The sequence below is a fragment of the Narcine bancroftii genome, chromosome 11 (genome assembly GCF_036971445.1).
Source record: "Narcine bancroftii isolate sNarBan1 chromosome 11, sNarBan1.hap1, whole genome shotgun sequence".
NCBI lineage: Eukaryota > Metazoa > Chordata > Chondrichthyes > Torpediniformes > Narcinidae > Narcine > Narcine bancroftii.
In genome coordinates, this window is record NC_091479.1 from 19,761,050 (window position 1) to 19,784,136 (window position 23,087).

A 23,087-nucleotide genomic window follows, 5' to 3' on the forward strand; every position below is an offset into this window, starting at 1 on the left:
CCCCACGATCTAAGTCTTTTAAAGACATATTTATCCATAACCATCCTAATATAACCCATAACACTCTCCCTCTACAAAGGAATTTTAACTAAACTGACTTTACCATCACTAAAGTGATTACAATACACAATATATAACATATTATAATAATGTATCCCAATCTTGAGAGTTTATATTTCTTTACATGTTCCATTTTAACATCTTGACAATCTGCTATCACATTATTTGTACCTTTGATATTATTAATTTGCAAATTATATTCTTGTAATATTACACTCAAGTTTAACAATCTTCTGTTTTTATTCTTAATTTTATTCAAAAACACCAGAGGATTGTGGTCAGTAAATATCACAACTGGTTCATCAGAGGTACCGAGATGTACATTAAAATTCTGCGGAGCAAGTATTATAGACAACAGTTCCTTTTCAGTAGTGGAATATTTCATTTGATGAACATTGAATATTTTTGAAAAGTAGGCAACTGGATGGTCAATTTCATCATGTTTTTGTAACAAAACTGCACCTGCTGGCCCCTCACTGGCATCCATTGATAAAGAAAATGGTCTGTCAAAATCAGGAGATTTTAAAACAGGGTAATGGCATAGCATCTCCTTTAAATTTTCTAAAGCTCTCTGCAAAATTTTGTCCACACAAATTTCTCTCCCTTCTTCAAAAGATTGGTTAAAGAAAGAGCAACTTCAGCAAAATTTCCTATAATATCCTGCCATTCCTAAAAACCTTCTCACTCCTTTCTTTCCATTGGGAATAGGAAACTCAGAAACTGCATGCACTTTAGCTTGAATCGGTGCAACTTTGCCATGACCAACTACATGTCCTAAGTATATCACAGTAGCATCTTCAAATTCATTTTTAGCTAAATTGACAGTTAATTTTGCGTAGGATAATCTTGCTAATTGACAAATTCCCTAGAGTTCTTCCCATGTGTCACTTTTTGTAACCAAGTCATCAATATTGGCATCTGTATGTGTTAAACCTCAGATTACCAAATTAATCATCCTTTGGAATGGTGCAGAGGCATTTTTCATGCCAAACGGTAACACATTATATTCAAATAAACCAGATGGTGTTATAAATGCAGAAATAACCCTTCCTCTTTATGTTAGTGGCACACACCAATAACCCTTCAACAAATCCACCTTAGTAAGAAATTTAGCTTTCCCAATTTTATCAATACAATTATCAATTCTAGAAATAGGATAAGCATCTGTTTTAGTTACTGAATTAACCTTCCTGTAATCTGTACAGAACCTAACAGTTCCATCTTTTTTAGGTACCAGAACACAAGAAGGACTCCAATCTGAGTTTGAAGGTCTAATAATATCATTTCTCAACATATATTCCACCTCCTGATCCATGATTTTACTCTTCCGAATGTTTATTCTATAGGGGTGTTGTTTTATGGGACTTGCTTCTCCGACATCCACGTCATGATAAATCACTGATGTCCTTTTTTGGCACATCAGGAAACAAATTTCCATATTTCAAAAGCAACTGTTTCAACTGCTTCTGTTCTTGTGATTTAAGATGGCCTAACTTTTCCTTCAGATTTTCCAAAATTGTTGAGTTAGACAGGTGTGCAGGAACCATGGTTTCTTTAAGTTTACCCTCACAAAATTCTGTTTCCATAATCTTATGACCAATAACTTCTTCAACCCTGTCAACAACCAACACCTCTGATACAGACTGTTCTCCACCACCTTTTTCAACATATTTATATGGCAAACCTGAGTTTTATTCCTATGATCTGGAGTTTTTATCACATAGTTAAGATTATTCAGTTTTGATTTCACTTCATATGGTCCAGAAGATTTCGCTCTCAGAGGATTATCATGTGTTGGAAACAAAATTAACATTTTATTTCCTGTCTTAAAATTCCTCACTTGAGCTTTCCTATCAAATAATCACTTCTGAGCCATTTCAAAATTCTCTTGAGACAAAGAACACCCTTTTTGTAACCAATCTTTAAATTTAGAAACATAATCCAGCAAGTCCAACGATACATCCTCATTAACCCATTGTTCTTTTAACAACATTAAAGGTCCTCTAACCTGATGTCCAAACACAATTTTAAAAGGGCTGAATCCTAATGACTCCTGCACAGACTCTCTTGCTGTAAATGACAGTAAATGAATACCTTGGTCCCAAACTTTCCCATTCTCCAGACACAATAAATCCTCCTCATATTTTTAAGAGTAGATTGAAATATTTCCAAAGCTCCCTGAGTTTCAGGATGGTATGCCGATGAAGTGATCTGTTTTATTCCCAACTCATAAATAAATCAACTGCTGAAACAACCCGGACATAAAGTTAGTTTCTTAATCATTCTGGATCTCTTTAGATAACCCAAAAACTGTGGAAAAAAAATTCCATAGCCTTTACCACTGTTTTTGCTTTAATATTTCTCAATGGTATCGCTTCTGGAAATCTGGATGTCGTACACATAAGTACTGATTCCCAGTTTTTGTTTTAGGCAGGGGACCCACACAATCCACAATAACCCTAGTGAAAGGTTCCCCAACAACAGGAATAGGTTGCAAGGGAGCTACTAGAGGACCCTGGTTAGGTTTCCCCACAACCTGACAAAGGTATCATGTTCGGCACCCAATTTACAACATCCTTTCTCAAACCAGGCCAGAAAAATTGTTTCAAAGTTTTATTTGTGGTTTTCTTTACACCAAGATGACTACCCAAAGCTGTACTAATTTTAAATTACATTCTGGTAAATTCTAGGAATGACCACCTGATGAATTACCACCCACTCTTCATTTACAGGAACATCACAAGGTCTCCATTTCCTCATTATCAATCCACCCTTCCAGTAAGATCCACAGGGCATTTACTTAATGTCCTCATTCTCCCTCAGGTCAACAAGATCAGATTTTCTCCATTGCTCCTCAATTAAACTCTTTCCTTCACAAAGATAAATGCAGACTCTCACATTTCACCTCCTCCTGGACTATTTCAGAAATACTGGGAAAGTCTCTTCTATCAACTGGATCTTCCTTTACTCTCATCATTTTCTTAGACGAAGATCTTGTTACAACACATGCAGGAAATACCTCACAATCTTCGTCAACCTCATCCTTACTAGGCTTATTTGTTAATCTCAAAACTGATCCAACTTTATACTCTGCCACATCATTCCCTAATACAAATGAGACACCTGGCATAAAATTACTCCTACTACATCTGGTCCTTTAACTAATTATGAATTCAACAATATTTTGTGTAGAGATATTGACTCAACATCTCCACCAACACCTCTAATCAAAGTCGTCTCTCCTGTAGCCATCTTTTGATCAAGAGTTAAAACATTCTCCAACAACAGTGACTGGACGCCCCTAGTATCTCTAAGAATTTTAACTTGAACCTGGGAATTCACATCCTTTACTGAAAGCAAGGCCTCTGACACAAAAGGTTTAAATACAAATTCAACTGATTGAATACACGCTTCTGGTAATATCTTCTTTTCTCGTCTCTTTTTCAACACTAAGCATTTGCAAGACCATGACCAGGATTCTTACAAAATGACATACAAAAAAGTTTTGTCCTTTCCCACCTTACCTTCATTTTTTCTCTTAATATTCTTCCCAGGCTTACTAATCCTGCTCCACATTAACCTGAACAGGCTTACTAATCTACTCCACATTAACCCTCTGAACAGGGTTATTAATCTGCTCCACATTAACCTTCTGAACAGGTTTACTAATCTACTCCACGTTGACCCTCTGAACAGGTTTACTAATTACTCCACGTTAACCTGAACAGGTTTACTAATCTACTCCACGTTAACCACCTGAACAGGTTTACTAATCTGCTCCACATTAACCCTCTGAACAGGTTTACTAATCTGCTCCACATTAACCGTCTGAACAGGTTTACTAATCTGCTCCACATTAACCCTCTGAACAGGTTTACTAATCTGCTCCACATTAACCCTCTGAACAGGTTTACTAATCTACTCCACGTTAACCTTCTGAACAGGCTTACTAATCCTGCTCCACATTAACCTGAACAGGTTTACTAATCTGCTCCACATTAACCCTCTGAACAGGTTTACTAATCTACTCCACCTTAACCCTCTGAACTGGTTTACTAATCTGTTCCACATTAACCCCCTGAACAGGTTTACTAATCTACTCCACGTTAACCTTCTGAACAGGTTTACTAATCTGCTCCACATTAACCCCCTGAACAGGTTTACAATCTACTCCACCTTAACCCTCTGAACAGGTTTACTAATCTGCTCCACATTAACCCCCTGAACAGGTTTACAATCTACTCCACATTAACCCTCTGAACAGGTTTACTAATCTGCTCCACATTAACCGTCTGAACAGGTTTACTAATCTACTCCACGTTAACCCTCTGAACAGGTTTACAATCTACTCCACATTAACCCTCTGAACAGGTTTACTAATCTACTCCACGTTAACCTTCTGAACAGGTTTACTAATCTGCTCCACATTAACCCTCTGAACAGGTTTACTAATCTGCTCCACATTAACCCCCTGAACAGGTTTACAATCTACTCCACCTTAACCCTCTGAACAGGTTTACTAATCTGCTCCACGTTAACCCTCTGAACACGTTTACTAATCTGCTCCACATTAACCCCCTGAACAGGTTTACAATCTACTCCACCTTAACCCTCTGAACAGGTTTACTAATCTGCTCCACGTTAACCCTCTGAACACGTTTACTAATCTACTCCACCTTAACCCTCTGAACAGGTTTACTAATCTACTCCACATTAACCCCCTGAACAGGTTTACAATCTACTCCACCTTAACCCTCTGAACAGGTTTACTAATCTGCTCCACGTTAACCCTCTGAACACGTTTACTAATCTGCTCCACATTAACCCCCTGAACAGGTTTACAATCTACTCCACCTTAACCCTCTGAACAGGTTTACTAATCTGCTCCACGTTAACCCTCTGAACACGTTTACTAATCTGCTCCACATTAACCCCCTGAACAGGTTTACAATCTACTCCACCTTAACCCTCTGAACAGGTTTACTAATCTGCTCCACGTTAACCCTCTGAACACGTTTACTAATCTACTCCACGTTAACCCTCTGAACAGGTTTACTAATCTACTCCACATTAACCTGAACAGGTTTACTAATCTGTTCCACATTAACCCCCTGAACAGGTTTACTAATCTACTCCACGTTAACCTTCTGAACAGGTTTACTAATCTGCTCCACATTAACCCTCTGAACAGGTTTACTAATCTGCTCCACATTAACCCCCTGAACAGGTTTACAATCTACTCCACCTTAACCCTCTGAACAGGTTTACTAATCTGCTCCACGTTAACCCTCTGAACACGTTTACTAATCTACTCCACATTAACCCTCTGAACAGGCTTATTAATCTGAAGTTTGTCTTTTTGAATCAGGGTATATTCATCCGCTAACCTTCCGCTTGTTGCCTCGTCCCCACGTCTTTCTCATCCAGGTATAATTTGATCTCATTGGGAACACACCTTTTAATTTCCTCAAATAATATCCTTACACCGTGAGATTCAAACCCGGTTCGCTGGCACTGTAAAAGGATTGCGCTAACCGTGTCACCCTCTTACATTTACACTTGACATTTCAATTTTAATATTAAAATGTGACTAAAATTTGTGACCCTTGGACAAGAAATACATACATGCATAGGGTATCATGTTCATCATCTAAAGTAGGTGCTTTTCTTACCTGATTGACCCCCTCAGGTAGTTTGACCAATCAAAAATCTAACTGTACTAAAATATATTTTGTTACACTGAGAAATACTTAATTAACTGATCTTGCATGTGGAAGGATGGAATCTCATTATTGGGAGGAGAGTAGCATTTTCCCTACCCTGATCATTAGCCAGTGACTTTAAGGAACAGGGAGATTGGATGCAAATAGGATTCATTGCTCTTTTGAAGCCCATCATATCTCCCAAGAGTGCCAGATCCCCAACAGAGCTGGGAGCTTGGGTAAAAAAAATGCTGCGGTGAAATTAAGCTGGGCAATCTTCCCAACACTTCAAGCTGTAAAATGATGTTACTCTTGGGAGAACAACAGAGTTGCAAAAGGGGAAAGGAAAAACAGTTTTTGTCCAAACTTTAGACTGCTGGGATTTCCATATGTATATTGCCATAGCTTCACCCGAGATTGTGTCTGAGTGATTTTTCTGTTCACTCTGAGAGTAAAACATTCACTACACTTTTATTGGGTGATATTAGAATCAGCATGGTTTCCAGTCTGATCCCAGGCCACGAGCAGTTGTGACAACGATCTTCTTCTTTGCCAGTTGTGATGGCCGTGACATTATAACAATTCGAGAACAACACAGCTTCCGGGATCCTTTGTCTGCAAAATGTTCCATCTTCCCACTTTCATCAGCTTTGTCTGAAGAGTATTTGGCATTTAGTGGAAGTAGTGACTCTTGGAGAGAAATGCCAGCTTTATATTGGTGGGCACTGGATTTAAACAGGGCTGCCAACTTTCCCAGGCTGACTAAATTGATGATTGCCATTAAATACTTTGGCAATAACTTCTAATCTCTTTGTCGGATAAACTGCTTCTGTTCTGCCGATGTTCGCCAGGATAATTAAAAAATGTATCTGTTGTTAAATCACCTTTTTTTGAATAATGGCAGAAATTAGATTTGGCACTGGAGCTCTTTAAGAGATATTTATATGGAAGATGGCTACATAAGAAATGTCTCATTTCCATTATTTTGTTTTCCAGACAGGAGTGTATCTCATGAAACAGAAACAAGGCTGTAAAACTGAATGGGTTTCATTGTTTCCTAGAGCAGAGGCTTTGAACCTTTTGCCCTTTCCTCAGATTCCCCTGGTTCTTCAGAAAATCAGACAGAGTACACTGGCTGGATCCTTGGGCTTTGGAAGCATTCACAAAAGTTTTAATTTTGTTTAAGGCAAGGAGATTGGCTAATGTTATCAGGATGATGTTTCTAGTTCAGGACATTGTTAGAGACGCCAATCCTGAAGACCCAGACAAGTTGATCGTATTCCATGAAATTTGATCATTGATGTTGGCAATATCACGTGATTTCCATTCCACTGAAATTGTCTGAGCGGCTCCTTGGGTGGTTAGGTAAACGTTGATGTTCCCTTATAGAGTCTGCTTTCAGCATTCCTTTCACATAGTGAATTAGAATTCCTTGGTACAGCTGAGACCCCCCCCCACCCAAATGAAATGGCTGCTGGAACATCCCTTAACTACTTAGAATTAAGTGTTCCAGGGAAAATCTCAGTTTTAGACTGATGTCACGATTATTCTGTCACGTTGAATACTTAGCGGATTCAATTGATGCAGGAATGGGATGTGTATTCGTAAAGGTTGAATCGAGGGCAAAGAATGAGACTGGAACAAAGGGCTGAGATCCCTCATTCTATGAGATTTTGGTGCATCTGTGATCAATGAAGATCTTCCCTCAAATAAAGTCGTCCTCTTTAGGACTTCGCTGAAATTAATTGGCAAGATGGAAGTCAAAGCGAAGGTTAAGAACTACCAAAAAAATTGCAAATGGAATGAGTAGAGAAATGCAAGTATCCATACTATAACAAGTAATTTAATGATAAATCTGCTAGCTTACATTCTTTTTAACAAGCCTGATGTGGGATAATGGAAAATAACAAACAGAAGGAAAGCAAGAAGGAGGTCCTGCTTCTTCTCAGCTCCATGTCCTGATGTTCTTATCCAGGGTGTTGTCGGGGTTGGAGGGTAAAACAGGGCCGAGGAGCTGAATGTTCTTCCCCTGTTCCCAAATTGTAAAGTCAAGATTCACCACTTAGCATTTTTTCTTGGCCATCTACCAGCACAAAACTTCAGTTCTGATTGTAAATATTCCTTTTGCTTCTAGTTCGGAATCCCGTCTTCTGCCTCATGAGGTACTCGCAAATAAATTCAGTGGTCCAGAATTTATACCTCCCTCGGTCTTTTAAAGGAAGGGCTGTCCATGCACATACACTTACACTCGCTTCCACAGCCATGTGTCCTTCCGATCTCCTTCCATTCACTGTTGTGTCTGTCATAATCTCAACCAATGATTTCACTGCTATAATGTTGGAAATAGTTATTTTTAACTTGCCCACACTAATTGCTCACAGTAGACTCTGCAATAATGTCCTTCGAAGCTTTGATTGAAGGATAAATATCAGCAAGGGGATTGAGGGAGAACAATGGTTTGCTCAAAATAGTGAATATGGGATTTTATATACTTGCTTTAGAGGTTACACAAAGCCTGGAAGATGACACTCTAAATCACGGCTGAGTCTTGGTACTTACGATGGTCCAACTTACGATTTTTCTAAGTTACGATGGTTCGAATCTGTACTTTCAATTTTGAATTCTGGTCTGTTCCCACTTTTTGCGATGTGCGGTATGCTTCAAACAGTCCTTATGCCCAGTGTGCTTTCAGGTGTGTACATTAATGGTTTTATTCAGTGTGGAATAAAGGTACAGATAGTCCCCGATTTATGATGGTCCGATATATGAATTCTTTTTTATTTTTTTTTATTTTTCACACTATGAACCATATTGACCAAAATACACATAAACATTTCCCTCTTGAATATACACAGTGTCATTTTCTCCCCTTTTCCCCCCCTCCCTTCCCTCCCTCCTTCCCACCCCTCCCTACCCACTAAACGTTCAACATATACAATACATTAAACCCATTAAACAATGTCATCACACAATGAAAATAAACAAGAAAATTGTGTCATCCACTTTTACACACCGGGTCAGTTCATTTCATCTTCTCATTCTGTCATTTTAGGGGGTGGAGGTCCGTGGTAAGACTTATCTGTTGTGTTCCATGTACGGTTCCCAAATTTGTTCGAATACTGTGATGTTATTTCTTAAATTATATGTTATTTTTTTCCAATGGAATACATTTATCCATTTCCATGTACCATTGTTGTATTCTCAAGTTGTCTTCTAATTTCCAGGTTGACATAATACATTTTTTTGCTACTGCTAAGGCTATCATAATAAATCTTTTTTGTGCTCCATCCAAACTGAGTCCAAGTTCTTTACTTCTTATATTACTTAGAAGAAAGATCTCTGGATTTTTTGGGATGTTGCTTTTTGTGATTTTATTTAATACCTGGTTTAGATCTTCCCAAAACTTTCCCACTTTCTCACATGCCCAACTTGCATGTACTGTTCTTCCTATTTCCTTCTTACAGCGAAAACATCTGTCTGATACTGTTGGGTCCCATTTATTTAACTTTTGGGGCGTGGTGTATAGCCTGTGTAACCAATTATATTGTATCATGCGTAACCTTGCGTTTATTGTATTTCTCATAGTTCCGGAGCATAGCTTTTCCCATGTTTCATTCTTTATCTTTATGTTTATATCTTTTTCCCACTTTTGTTTGGGTTTACAGCTTGTTTCCTCATTCTCTTTCTCTTGCAGTTTGATGTACATGTTTGTTATAAATCTTTTAATTATCATTGTGTCTGTAATCACATATTCAAAACTGCTTCCTTCTGGTAATCTCAGTCTGTTTCCCAATTTGTCCTTTAAGTAGGTTTTCAGTTAGTGGTATGCACACATTATATCGTGAGTTATACCATATTTGTACTTCATTTGTTCAAAAGATAATAATTTCCGAAAAACAATTTTCTATCCCATTCTCTAAAGAAAAGGTTATCTATTGTGAATGGGATTTGTTGATTTTGCGTCAGTATTAATTTTGGTAGTTGATAATTTGTTTTTTTCCTTTCTACGTGAATCTTCTTCCAAATGTTGAGGAGATGGTGCAGTACTGGTGAATTCCTATGTTGCATCAGCTTTTCATCCCACTTATATAGTATATGTTCAGGTACCATCCATCTCCCCTATTTTATCTAGCTCTTATCTGGTCCAATCTGGTTTTTTCCTTGTTTGATAAAAATCTGATAGGTATCTTAATTGTGCTGCTCTATAATAATTCTTAAAGTTTAGTAGCTGTAAGCCCCCTTGTTTGTACCATTCTGTTAATTTATATAGCGCTATCCTCGGTTTCCCCCCTTTCCATAAGAATTTCCTTATTATTTTCTTTAGCTCCTTGAAGAATTTCTCTGTTAGGTGAATTGGTAACGATTGAAATAGGTATTGTATCCTTGGGAAGATATTCATTTTAATGCAATCTTTCCAATGTTCTAAGTCATCTTGTAATTTCTTCATTAATGGCTGATAATTTAATTTGTATAGATGGCCTAGATTATTATCTAGTTGAATACCTAGGTATCGGATTGCTTGTGTTTACCATTTAAATGGTGATTCTTTCTTAAACTTTGTGAAATCCACATTATTCCTTGGCATCGCTTCACTTTTATTTGCATTTATCTTGTACCCCGATACTTCTCTATATTCCTTCAATTTCTTAAGTAATTCTTTTATTGATAATTCTGGTTCTGTTAAGTATACTATGACGTCATCTGAAAATGGACTGATTTTATATTCCTTCTCTTTTATCTTTATCCCTTATTTTATTTTCTGCTCTTATCAGTTCTGCCAAGGGTTCTATAGCTAACACGAACAGTGAGGGAGATAGTGGACATCCCTGCCTAGTTGACCTGCTTAATTTAAATTGGTTTGATATATATCCATTTACTGTCACCTTCGCCAATTGTCCCTTGGTAGATTGAACCTCTGTAGTACTTTGAATAAATAATTCCATTAACTCTGTCAAAGGCTTTCTCTGCGTCTAAGGCAACCGCCACTGTTGGCGTCTTGTTTCCTTGTACTACATGGATTAAGTTAATGAACTTCGTCTTTTCTTAATAAATCCAGTTTGATCTAGTTTTACTAGTTTTGGTACACAGTCGGCCAATCTGTTTGCTAATAGTTTAGCTATTATCTTATAATCTGAGTTGAGTAGAGATATTGGTCTGTATGATGCTGGTGTAGTGGATCTTTCCCCGTCTTTGGTATTACTGTAATTATTGCTGTTTTGCATGAATCTGGCATGTTTTGTGTTTCGACGTATGAATTCTTGAAGTTATAATGGTTCAAATCCTTACTTTCTGATGTGTGCTTGCGATATGCGGCAAGCTGCTCTCACACAATTCTGGGCGATGGCAGCATCGCACAAGAGTAGCTTCTCACGATGCTGACTTAACCATCCTCGCGGTCTCTGTATTCAACATGTTGTATTCAACATTTAATTATAAAAAAAACATGGTAAGTGCGGTATTCTTTTTCGAGTTACAAATTTTTTCAACCTACAATGGGAGTGCCGGAATGGAACTCCATCGTAAGTCGGGGACTACCTGAGTATATTTAAAATTTAATTCTAAAAAATAGTAGGTGCAATATTCTTTTTTGATATATGATTTTTTTCCCCACTTATGTTGGGTTTGCCAGAACGTAACCCTGTAGTAGGTTGAGGAGTACCTGTATTCTACTGGTACATCAGCCTGTATTAAAGTCTTTGGTATGGAATCTGAATGCGCAGGCATCCGACAGAGCTGAAAGTGTTACGTGAAGCGTAGTATACAGTACAGCACAGGAACAAGCCCTTCACTCCACGCTGTCTACGTCAACTGAGTGGCCAAGTAGCTGAAGCTATTGCCGCCGCTGAACCAAATTCAGACGCAGTTCATTAGTCAGATCCTGAGACACAAATATAATTCTCTAGTTGAATTATCAGTTTTGTTCCTCAACCAATGGGGTGAAGAAGAAAAAGTAATAATCAGCATGAGGTCACAGTTAAAGAGGTGATTTGACTGCTTAATTCCCCCACAAGTTTGTGTTTGTGTCTTTTGTTGCTGGTATTACGACCTCCCATTTCATTTAGAGTGAGTATCACTTTAAGGGCTAGTACAGGCTGCAACCATTCATAGCTGTGGAGAGACTGGGTGGAAACAGCTAGTACAGGCTGTACCCAAATTTGAATCTTTGGAGAGGAGGAAGGACATTTGTTGCTTTTTCCAGGGACACAGGTGGTGAGAGAGTTGTGTATGGAACACTATTGACCAGCGGCCGTCTCATCGAATACGGAGCAGGAATGTCTCTGTGTGATAATGAGGCTGATTCTCCCTGGCAGGGGAATTATTGAATCCCATCTTGACCCAAAGAAAGGTCACTTCGATTGACCCGTACCTGGGTTTTGGCAACATCGTGGAAGTCACGCATTTTGTTTCCCCGTCGCAAGGAAAAGGAATTGTGACAACCGTTCGTCCAAAAGGATAGTTCTCTGGAAGAAATTCAACAAGGATTTGTGAGTTTCCAGCAGTCCAGTCAATCTCTCCCATCTCTTTTGTGATTATTTCTGTGTATCAGTTTAAAAGTCTGCATTTCGACAATGGATTTCTAAGAATGAACTTTGGAATGACTTTCCAGAATTGTGGCAAAGGTGCAATGATTTGGGTCTCTCTCTCTCTCTTTCTCTCTCGCGCGCGCACACACACACACACACACACACACAGTCAGACACCAGTCTGAGTCGAAATCAAGGTTCTTTATTACCGGATTGTAACACTTACAACTAACAGTGTTAGTTGGAGAAGGCACATTCTCCTGATATCAGCAAGTGGTGTTTTTTTATACCTCAAGACACATACTTAGTAAATTATCATACCATTACACTGTCCAATGAATAAGCTGTTGCTACCCTTCACTGTTAGTCTGCTGCTCATCAGCTTGTTAGTGCCAAGCTTATCTTGAGTGTACAAGGTCACATCTGCATTCTGTTACTCCTTAGTACGGGGTGACTCCTTCTCCGGTCCCATCTCATGATGTTTTTACCTTACAACACAGAGAGTTGGGTTTGATTTGACTAATGCGTTATCTTATTAGTAGTTATTAATAAATATAATGTTTTAAAAGTAAAATGTAACATTGCCTTGGTGAATTTCCATTGCTCCTGATCTGCCACGTAACACTGGCCATCGACTTTAGGCAGTTGTGTCAGATTAACTGTGCACATCAGCAAGTATCTATTACTATGAGGTTTGCTTTTCTTTTATCACTGTCATTAGATTGAATGTTAAATTGAAGTTACCCTTTAGTATTTACTTGATTATCAATATTACTGTAAACTCAGCAGGTCTCGCAGCTTCCTGAGGAAGTAAAGATATACAACCAACATTTCAGGCGTGAACCCTTCATCAAGGTAGAAATGTCGGTTGTAAATCTTTACCTGCTGTGGACACTGTGAGACCTGCTGAGTTCCTCCTGTCAACCTTTGTGTTTCACAATATTACCGTAAATGTCTGATCAGCTAGCTGCGCACAAATTGAACCGTTGTGGTAGGGGTGATTGGATTCCAAAAGAGAAAAAACTGACTGTAAAGCACTTTACATTGACTTGTTGTAGAAGACTGCGTTAAAAAAGTCTCTATTCCCCACTTTCCTCAACCTTTGAGGAATACAATCCAATCAGACCTGTGGAAAGTAAGTTTTGGTGTGTATATAAAACGTGGAGGAAAATACGATGTTCCCTTAAATGGAAAAGCCCGCAAAACTTCCAGTTAATTGAAAATGAGAGAATGCCCAGACTGTATACAGACGATCTCGGTTTGCAGACTCCCGGATGCTCCACCTATGGCATGTAATCTATCTTTTTTTGTATTTTTAGCAAACTACAGAGATAGAACCTGATCCTAGCTCACTTACTCAGTACTGCAGTTCATTACATCTTGTGCCGAGACACGGCAGTGACTTTAATTCTTCATCACTAAGGGGATTATCAAGATGCCAGCTAATTCATTCATGGAGAGAGGTGAGAGACCGCTCTCTGCAGCCCATATGGGAAATCCTAAAGCATTTTGTGTTGGTTGCCTATAACGCTCTGTGTGGTGAAAAGCGCCCTTTGCGTCACACTCACAGAGCTATGTGTGTTTTGCTTTGGGGGTTTTTGGTGCATTGGCAATTCTACATTATTGAACTTTCACTTTATTCTTCTCTTGACTGTGGCATGGAAGTGTGAGTACAAACGAAGCATTACTGGTCCCCTCCAGCCCCAACCTGAAGATCTGTCCGCATTGCTATAAATTTTTTTGCCTTTTGGCAATTTTTTAAAAGCTGCACAGTTGGAGGCCCTGACAGTATAATTGTCTGGAGGGCTGAAAGCAAGACACCTGGAGATCCTCAAAAGCATGGCCTTTACAGAAGCCAAAGGCAATTTTGCCTGTTTATATAACTGGGGAAGAGTGGACTCGAAGGACCGATACGGCCTGTTTCCGCGCTGTAAACGGTTATATGAAGAAACGAGGTTTGACAAATTAGCTGTGCATTTTCTCATCCTGAGTAAGGTTTCTCCACTTTGAGAAATACCTTGATTGGAGAATGTAGAATGATAACACTCCATATCACCACTGAATCTTCAGGTTAGTTCTGAGAACTTTAAGTACAAATTTAAATTTGTTGCTCCCACCATTCACTTCAATCGATGATACAAAAATAACCTGATCCTATGTTGTCCAAATTCTTTACTGCCTGCGGCATAGAATCCCTGTTTGATTTAACACAGATGCAGTTAATAAGCCCTGTGCACCAGAATCCTATTCCCAGTCATTCACATATTGACCTGGAGTTGTAATGAATAGAGCAGCATTAGAATTATTAATCCCATTGCTTGATCAATTCCAAAAATTATACAATATCTCCGCTTCAAACTTAATTCTTTGTCACACAATGAATGAATGGAGTGAATTTCAGATTAATGGTGTCTGAGGCACAAGATGTTAGACAGTTTTTATGGCTGAAATTGTGCTTTTAACTTTATTTGTTTTTTTAAAAAATTGTTGTTTAAGAATGATGTACCTTTGTTTAAATTATTCTTTTACTCGGTTCCTTCTTTGCTGCAGTGGGAACTCGATCAAACTCTGATCTCTAGAGAACAGGTTAATCACAAATGTGAACTCCAGTCTGCACTAAGTACAGCTGGGACAGTGGTGCGAGTTGCTGCAGTTAGGCGTAGCATTCCCAAGTCTGCTGAGAAAGCGGATAGGTCCCTGCCCTTGATCATCACCTGCTGATGTCTGCGGAAAAAGGAGAGCATTGTTTAAGGACAAGTTTATAGCAGAGTCGGCCAGCTGACAGTGCAGAGATGACATATAACTAATTTCCCCTGCACTGAACAGGAATTTTAGATACCCAGTTAACCTCTTCAGAGGAGATGGCCAATAAACGGTGAGAAAGAGAAAAGAATCATAAAACTCTTGTGATTATACCCTTAAATAAGTTAACAGCTGTTGGCTGATACCTTGGAAGGCAGAGAGCAGAAAATTGTATTCGCAGCTTGGTGATTTGAATGCTGTGTCTGTGGAGTTTGTTTGCCCCTGACTGCGTGGGTTTCATTTTGGACATTCTGATTTCCTTGCACGGTTAGCATAGGAGCAGCTCGGTTAGTGTAGTGGACAGCGCAGCGCTGTTACAATGCCAGCGATCAAATCCGGCACTGTCTCTAAGGAGTTTGTATATTCTACCCCATGTCTGTGTGGGTTTCCTCCAGGTGCTCTGTTTTCTTCCAACCCTCCTAAAAATTACCGGGGGTGGGGTGTAGGTCCATTGGGTGCATGGGCTCGTGAGCCGAAAGGGTCAGTTAACGTGCTGAGCGTGTAAAATTTAAAAATGTAATGTTCTTGCCACTGTAGGTAGGCAAAGGCAAAAAGGATCAGAGAAACATTGTTGGGGATGTAAATGAGTTGCAGGAGTGCAGTGCATTAAAGGGAGGAGGAGGGGTTGATTCCTTACCTTTGGGAGAGAAATGAAACGTCCACTCTGCCCTCTGATTGGAGTCGAAGCCTGGGAGCTGATTGATAGGAATAATTGGGGGAAGTAGGCAGATTAGAGAAGAAGGGGGAACTGCAGTGAGGAGAGAGAATGTAAATAAAGGTATGCTTGGAAATTGGCATAACCTTTAATTCTGTGCTAAGGAGAAGGATCATATTTCACTGACACCATATTGATTAATGTCAGGATCATTACCATCTCCTGAATCGCCCCCGAGAGTAGAATTAATGTTTGAGTTACATAAAGAATTTAGATAATCTAGATCGACCCCATAAAACTGACTCTGCACTGTACCTTTCCTTTTCCTCTCCCATTACAAATAACTGGCTTAGCTTTCCTCAGGTCCTTTGGAAGATACTTTCCCAACCCCCTGCCTCAGGTCTGGGGAATACTGCAGATATTCTGCTGAGAGCTGTCATTACATTCCCTGAGGGGCCCACCTTTCCAACCTTCAGCGAGTTGGCCTCACCAGGTCGCAGCTCGGCCACAGAACATGTCTTGAACAGGAAGCAGCTGTGGAGCCAGTGATGCTTAATCATTTATTGCAGTACTTCCGCAGTGTTCAAGCTCTGCTTGGCTGTGGACTGCACACAGGAACAGATTAGGGCAGCTGTTCCCCATCGTGCTCAGTCATAGCTGCCTCTGCAGCGATTTGCAGTATCAATTAGACCACCTTGTGGAGCAATTACTCCACACAACAGGATGGTTTCATTCCTTTCCCAAAGGGCTGCTGGCTGAGTGAAAACTGAGCTGTGTACAGTTTCCCTGAAATTCCAGAAGTGTAACATTCCCAGCTCTGAACCTGATTTTACTTCCCTTGCACATTCTCCACCTACACAGCCATTTTAATTGTTGGCTTCTCCTCTTCCACTCCTTGCAATTTTTTCCTCAATTATTAGTGAAAGGGGAATGAATGGTTTACTGCCCTGTAATCCCAGCCTTTAGAATTGTACTTGCTGATAGAGAATATGGAAGGGTTTTAATTTAGACATACAGTACAGTAACACGCCCTTCTGGCCCACAAGCCTGTGCCACCCAATTCAACCCAATTGACTTACACCCCAGATATGTTATGAAGGGTGGGAGGAAACAGGAGGAAACCCACGCAGACATGAGGAGAATGTACAAACTCCTTGCAGGCAGCGCCAGATTCGAACCCAAGTGGTTGGCACTATAACAGCACTGCATTAACTGTGCTGCCCTTTTTAAAAAAAAAATTAGACACACAGCACGGTAAAAGAAGACAAGTAATTTGTAGGTGGGCTGGCTGGTACCCATTACCACTGAGAGTGCAGGTTGGGACATTTTCTCCAAAGAAGCGCACTTCACCAATTACGAAGCACTGATTTCCTAGCTTGCCCATCCTCCACACCATTGCGCCATACTATATTCAAACATTAGAATTTCACCCCCTCCACTCATCACTAACTTTCACCCCCAACCTCCTTGTCATTTGTCTCACGTGATCTTCCTTTTCTCATGACATGGTATTATTGTGGCCCACTAAAGTAAATAACCTCTTCCCCATTTTGAAGTTTCATCTGGCTGTGTTGAAATTTTTTAAAATTGCCCCATTATAATCTCATCCAGAATAGAGCAGGTCAGCAGGCTTGGGTTAATGCTCCATCAGTACTGGATATAGTTGCTAAAGATGCCATATATAGACTGGGTTGTTGCATTTTGACTAAGGGAATGTTGTAATGGATTCTTACCTTGCCAATGTTTGCTGCAGGAACCCGAGTTTGCTTCTCTTGGTTTAATTTGGACTTGGACTGTATCTCTCGGCCTTTATACCTGGCTGTAGCTTTTGAGATTGGTTTAATGGAAGCGAGTAATCGAAGGTTGTACTTTGCAGGAATCCGAAAGCAGGTTGTGGTCTTACGTCTATCCTAACAAATACTCGGAGCAGCAAAAGGCAGAGGAGGAAAGGTGGAAAGAAGCCGAGCGAGACCGGAAGTTTAAAGACGAAAGCTCATCTCGAATAAGAAGCAAAGACATTGCAGTTAAAGAAGAAAGTAAAGACAGCATGTGCTTGGAGTCCCGTTCAACGTCACTGGAAGAATGTCGATCTGTCGGGAAAGATCCCAGATCCGGACTTCACATCCCTGTGTCCTCCTCCATGGTTCAGCACCCATCGTACATGCCGTACGTTCACGGCTACCCTTATGGAAAGCCGTATGAAGCTCCTCATCCGGGATTTCGAGGGGTGACACCCATGATGATGCAGAATTACCCAGGTAAGGACACATCGGATGTTTGGCTGAATCACCGTCAGTCACAAAAATAAAGTTGAGTCATAGAATCATAGAAACAGGAATTTGGCCCTTCAAGCCTACCCCACCCTTCAATACGATCATGGCCAATCAGAACCCGGTTCCTGCCTTCTCCCCCTACCCTCTGATCCCCTTAGCCATAAAGGCCAAATCTAACCTACTCACTAATAGATGGTTGTAATTTATAATTTGGAGATAATATATAATAATTTGGAGGGACAGCATGGTAGGAGGGCCTTCCTGGCCACAATCCCGCACCGTCCATTTGTTGTGTTACCACTTACCCAAAGAGCAGTGTGGTTTGCAGTTTAGGTGGATGGATATGAAAGCTAGTTCATCAATAAATGGTTTTATGGTTGATCAAGATTGAAACCAATTGAGAAAGTAAGCATCTAAATCATGAAGGTGTGATGTGAAGATCAAGTTCAGTGGGTCCAAGAAGCAATGAGTCTGGATGGTATCTTTATTTGCCTGCAAGAGAAAGTCACCTCAGAGATATCTCTCTCTCTCTCTCTCTCTCTCTCTCTCTCTCTCTCTCTCTCTCTCTCTCTCTCTCTCTCTCTCTCTCTCTCTCACACTCTCTCTCTCTCTCTCTCTCTCTCTCTCTCTCTCTCTCTCTCTCTCTCTCTCTCTCGCTCACATCGGACACAAGCAATCCGATAATCGCTACAATCAACACAGAGCTCGCAGCTCCTACGGATAACCACACAGATAGCTGCTAATCATGGTTCCCACAGTTAAATGCGTAGGTGATGCAAACAGTATCCACCAGCTCCAGACCAAGAGCAGATACGGCACTTTAATTAATTGGAAGATGAGAAATATGTTACAACAATGGTTTGTTGGTGTGCACCACGATAACCACCCCCCCCCGCCAACCCATTACTGGCACACACCTTGTTATTTGACTCTCCAGTGTCATCTGACTTGGTGTGGAGCTTAGTTTCATTCTCAGGGAAGGAGAGCAAGCTCCTCCACATGGTAGACTTTATGCAGCCGCCAACTGGAGGAACCAACTCAGGTAAGACCAAAATAGGGAAGGTGATTAAGGGATCCAGTGGCGAGGTGCGTGTACATTCAAAGGAGCCAGAGGCAAGGTGGGCGGCTTTCGACCTGCCTGGTCAAATGAGCAAGCACGAGGATTATCCGTCATTCAGAGCAGTTTCCTGTCCAACCTTTGGATGATCCTCTGAATAACAGAAAGGTCTCTGCCTTGCCTTATGCCCAGGTTGTTATCCAAAGGCTTTAGATTAATTCTAGTACTTGTGATCACCAAGCTTAAGTATTGCAAAAGATCAAAAAGGAAGCTCAATTAAAATATTCTAATCCTTTCCCTGAAGGGGAATTATGATGGTTTTTTCTGCTGGTCACTGAACGGTGAAATTGACTGACAAGATAGAATTTTAAGCCTTGTTCATTTCTGGTCCAAACTGCGCTCTGTCATTGATTGATTTGGACCAACATTTTGTTCTTCAGGATCATACTTGTCTTCGGGATTCTCTTTCTCATCGTACGCAAATAAGGTTCCAGGACATGACGACAGTGATCGCGCCCATGGGAGTCCGGGTGTGGGCAGCAAGTCGACCTCTGAGTCGATGGCCCTGGATATCTTGCAGCAACATGCCAGTCAGTACAAGAGCAGGTCACCCACGGTAAGTGTGCGAGGCTGTTGCCACGACTTGCGTCACTGCAAGAATATAAGACTAAGTGAGAACAGTTCAGTTGTAAACTGAATAAGATGGCGAATTCTAACCCTTTTACAGGGAAAAGTGGTGTGAACTTCTTTTTTAAAAAAAGTTAGTATGATACTCAGCAGGTCCTGCAGTGTTCATAGGAGGTCAATACAACCAATGTTTTGGGCCTGAGCTGCTGAGTTTCTCCAGCACTTTTGTGTCTCAACTACAATCCCAGCACCTGCAGACTTTCCTGTTTCGCCACCATGATTACTTCTGTTTACAAGAGGAATTGATGGCAGAACATTTTTCTGTTAACTCTGACTTGAATATAAGTCATGCAATCTGATCAACTCCTGTCAATTCCACCATCAAACTTCATCATTGTGGAGTGGCTGACACACGGGCCGATGTTCCCTCTGCTTCATTCAGTTCTTATTTTTGTTATCTGTCATCTCTTGCCCATGAGTCACTCCAGCATGAATCCTTGTTCACCCATTTAATCTTCTCACAAGTTTTAGAAATGGAGCTCGTCCATTTCAAAAAACTGCGTCTCAACAAATGGATGTCCTGTGGTGCTCCGTACTTTAACATACACCCACTCTCTATAAAGCTCAAAATTGTCTGACAATTCTCTGGCTCCTCCTCCTCCTAACGTCTCTTTCATGCTTTGTAGAGAATGTAAGCATGAGCTTGTCATCTGATTCCTTCCCCATGCCATCTCTCATGCCCCTCCCTATTTCAAGTACCTGATTTTGACCCCTCACTGCTATCATGAGTGTGACTCATGACTGTCCTTCAGTCCTGGGTGGTGGGGGTCCTTGAGGATAGAGGCTGCTTTCTTAAGACACTGCCTCTTGCCATCTACAACAGGCGGTGCTTTAAGAAAGCAACCTCTATCCTTAAGGACCCCCACCACCCAGGCCACGCCTTCTTCACTCTGCTACCATCATGAAAAGGGTACAGGATCCTGAAGGGGAGAACCCAGCTTCTTTCCCCTCCGCCATCAAATTCCTGAATGGGCAATGAACAAAGACACTGCCTTGCTCTTTGTCTTTCACTTTTTCCTTGCACTATTTTATTTATTTTGAAGTGTAGTTTATATGAATGTTTGCACTGTGTCGCTGCCACAAAACAACAAATTTTGTGACACGTTCATGACAATAAATCCCGGCTCCCCTTTCTGTTTCTTCCGCCCATCCTTGCTCCCACGACATTTGGAGTTGTGTGTGGTTCAGTTCCTTTGGTGGTTCTAATATAACTCGACCTACCTTTAGATCTTCCTGCAAATCATTGCCTTGGAGAATCTTATCTAGTACCAACCAATCATTATTTCTTTGTTTCTTGCAAACTCAGGATCAACTCAAGGTTGAACTTCACCCAGAAAAGTTCTATATTTTCAATAGAGTTTGCACACTATGTTGGGGCCATTATAAGCCTCATTAACAAGATTTAGGTGGTGAAAAGGTGGTGTTAACTCTTGTTCAAATCATCGCTCTCTGAAACATTAGGAATGATAAAGAGTAGGATGGGTTCTCTCCCGACGTAAAACACGATTTTCTTTATTGGTTAAAGAAAATGTTTTTTTCTTGGCCAGATTTCTCAAATGCACAATGTTTTTTTTTAAGCACGCTCAAATTTCCACCTTGCTGTTCCTCTCAAATGATCGAATGTTCAGCCCTAAAAGGTAACTGGCTGGATTTGAGGTCATGCAGCAAGTCTAAGAAAGGCAAAGTGTTTGGCTAATGGCAGGTGGGTGAGGGAGGGAAGATTTACCCCAAGATATGGGAGTTTGTGAATGGTAACATTGCAGTGAGACTAAATCCTAAATTCTCCAATGAGAAGCAGAATGAAAACAGGCTGTTCCACCCTCCAAATCCGTGCTAGCCAACAACCACCCACTTGCATAAATCCTTTATTTATTTATTACTTTTTCTTATTCTCCCACCTTCTCAACAATTAGGGCCGCTCAGTTAGTGCCACGCTGTTACAGCGACTGGGGTCAGGATTCAAATCTCACACTGTCTTTAAGGAATTTGTACGTTCTCCCTATGTCCGTTTGGGTTTCCTCCGGGTGCTCTTGTTCTCCACCCTCCCCGCCCAACCTTTCCAAATGTATCGGGGGGGGGTTGTAGATCAATTGGGTGTAACTGGGCACATGGGCCGAAAGGGCCTGTTACTGTGCTATATGTCTACATTTTCAAAAGAAATAATAAAAATTGAACTGCCTTTCCCACTCACATACCACCTTAATCAATCCCTTACTAATCACGGAGTGCCGATGGCATAGGAATTACTTAAGTTGGAAGGTGAGTGGAAAGAAAAAGGTTGGAAACCACGAGGATAAAGAATGTTATTGTCAAGCTTGTTCTGCCCGATCATTCTGCACCAATGCTGCAACGTTATTCTCCTTAATCCCATAACCCTCCACTTTGCTGATAGAAATGAAAATCAACGGGAGAATGTGCTTCTGAATACAAATTAGTAAAGAGATTTGGTTCATTGAACTTTTCTATCTGTTCTCCCACATTTGGTGATTGTGCCTGCTGTAACTTACCTGGTGTGCAGTCAGTGGGGAGTTGGTAAGACTCCCACACCAGTCAGAGAAGATAAGACCTGGTTTCTGAGTCTTGGGGCAGTGCAGTGACTTTCCCAATCAATTATTTGTGAAGTGTGCTCAGGGTTTACATCTTGCCAACAACAAGAATTTCTGAAGCAGCGGCTCAAAAAATTGACAAGTCACCAAAGACTGCAGATGCTGTTGGTCCCCACGCTGATCCCCACCACCCTGCTCCCCCGATAGTCCGCCACCAGTCTCCATACTGATCCCCACCACCCTGCTCCCCCGATAGTCCGCCACCAGTCCCCACGCTGATCCCCACCACCCTGCTCCCCCGATAGTCCGCCACCAGTCCCCACGCTGATCCCCACCACCCTGCTCCCCCGATAGTCCGCCACCAGTCCCCACGCTGATCCCATCACCCTGCTCCCCCGATAGTCCGCCACCAGTCCCCATACTGATCCCCACCACCCTGCTCCCCCGATAGTCCGCCACCAGTCCCCATACTGATCCCCACCACCCTGCTCCCCCGATAGTCCGCCACCAGTCCCCATACTGATCCCCACCACCCTGCTCCCCCGATAGTCCGCCACCAGTCCCCATACTGATCCCACTGTCCCGACAGCCCACCACCAGTCCCCACGGTGATCCCATCACCCTGCTCCCCCGATAGTCCGCCACCAGTCCCCATACTGATCCCCACAACCCTGCTCCCCCGATAGTCTGCCAGCGATCCCCATACTGATCCCACTGCCCGACAGCCCACCACCAGTCCCCACACTGATCCCATCACCCTGCTCCCCCGATAGTCCGGCAC

The 23,087-nt window shown here is 41.2% G+C and overlaps 1 protein-coding gene across 4 annotated transcripts in view; it reads left to right on the plus strand.

The window, feature by feature from the left end:
• Positions 1–23,087, plus strand: part of LOC138745607 (zinc finger protein 609-like) — a 222,735-nt gene that overhangs the window by 185,923 nt on the left and 13,725 nt on the right. For 3 of the 4 annotated variants that reach the window (XM_069902825.1, XM_069902823.1, XM_069902824.1), the window contains exons 6-8: positions 13,606–13,749; positions 17,620–18,001; positions 19,514–19,689. In XM_069902825.1, the coding sequence (XP_069758926.1) occupies positions 13,606–13,749; positions 17,620–18,001; positions 19,514–19,689 (702 nt within the window). The remainder of the gene's footprint in view (positions 1–13,605; positions 13,750–17,619; positions 18,002–19,513; positions 19,690–23,087) is intronic. The other variant, XM_069902826.1, reaches the window with a different exon arrangement.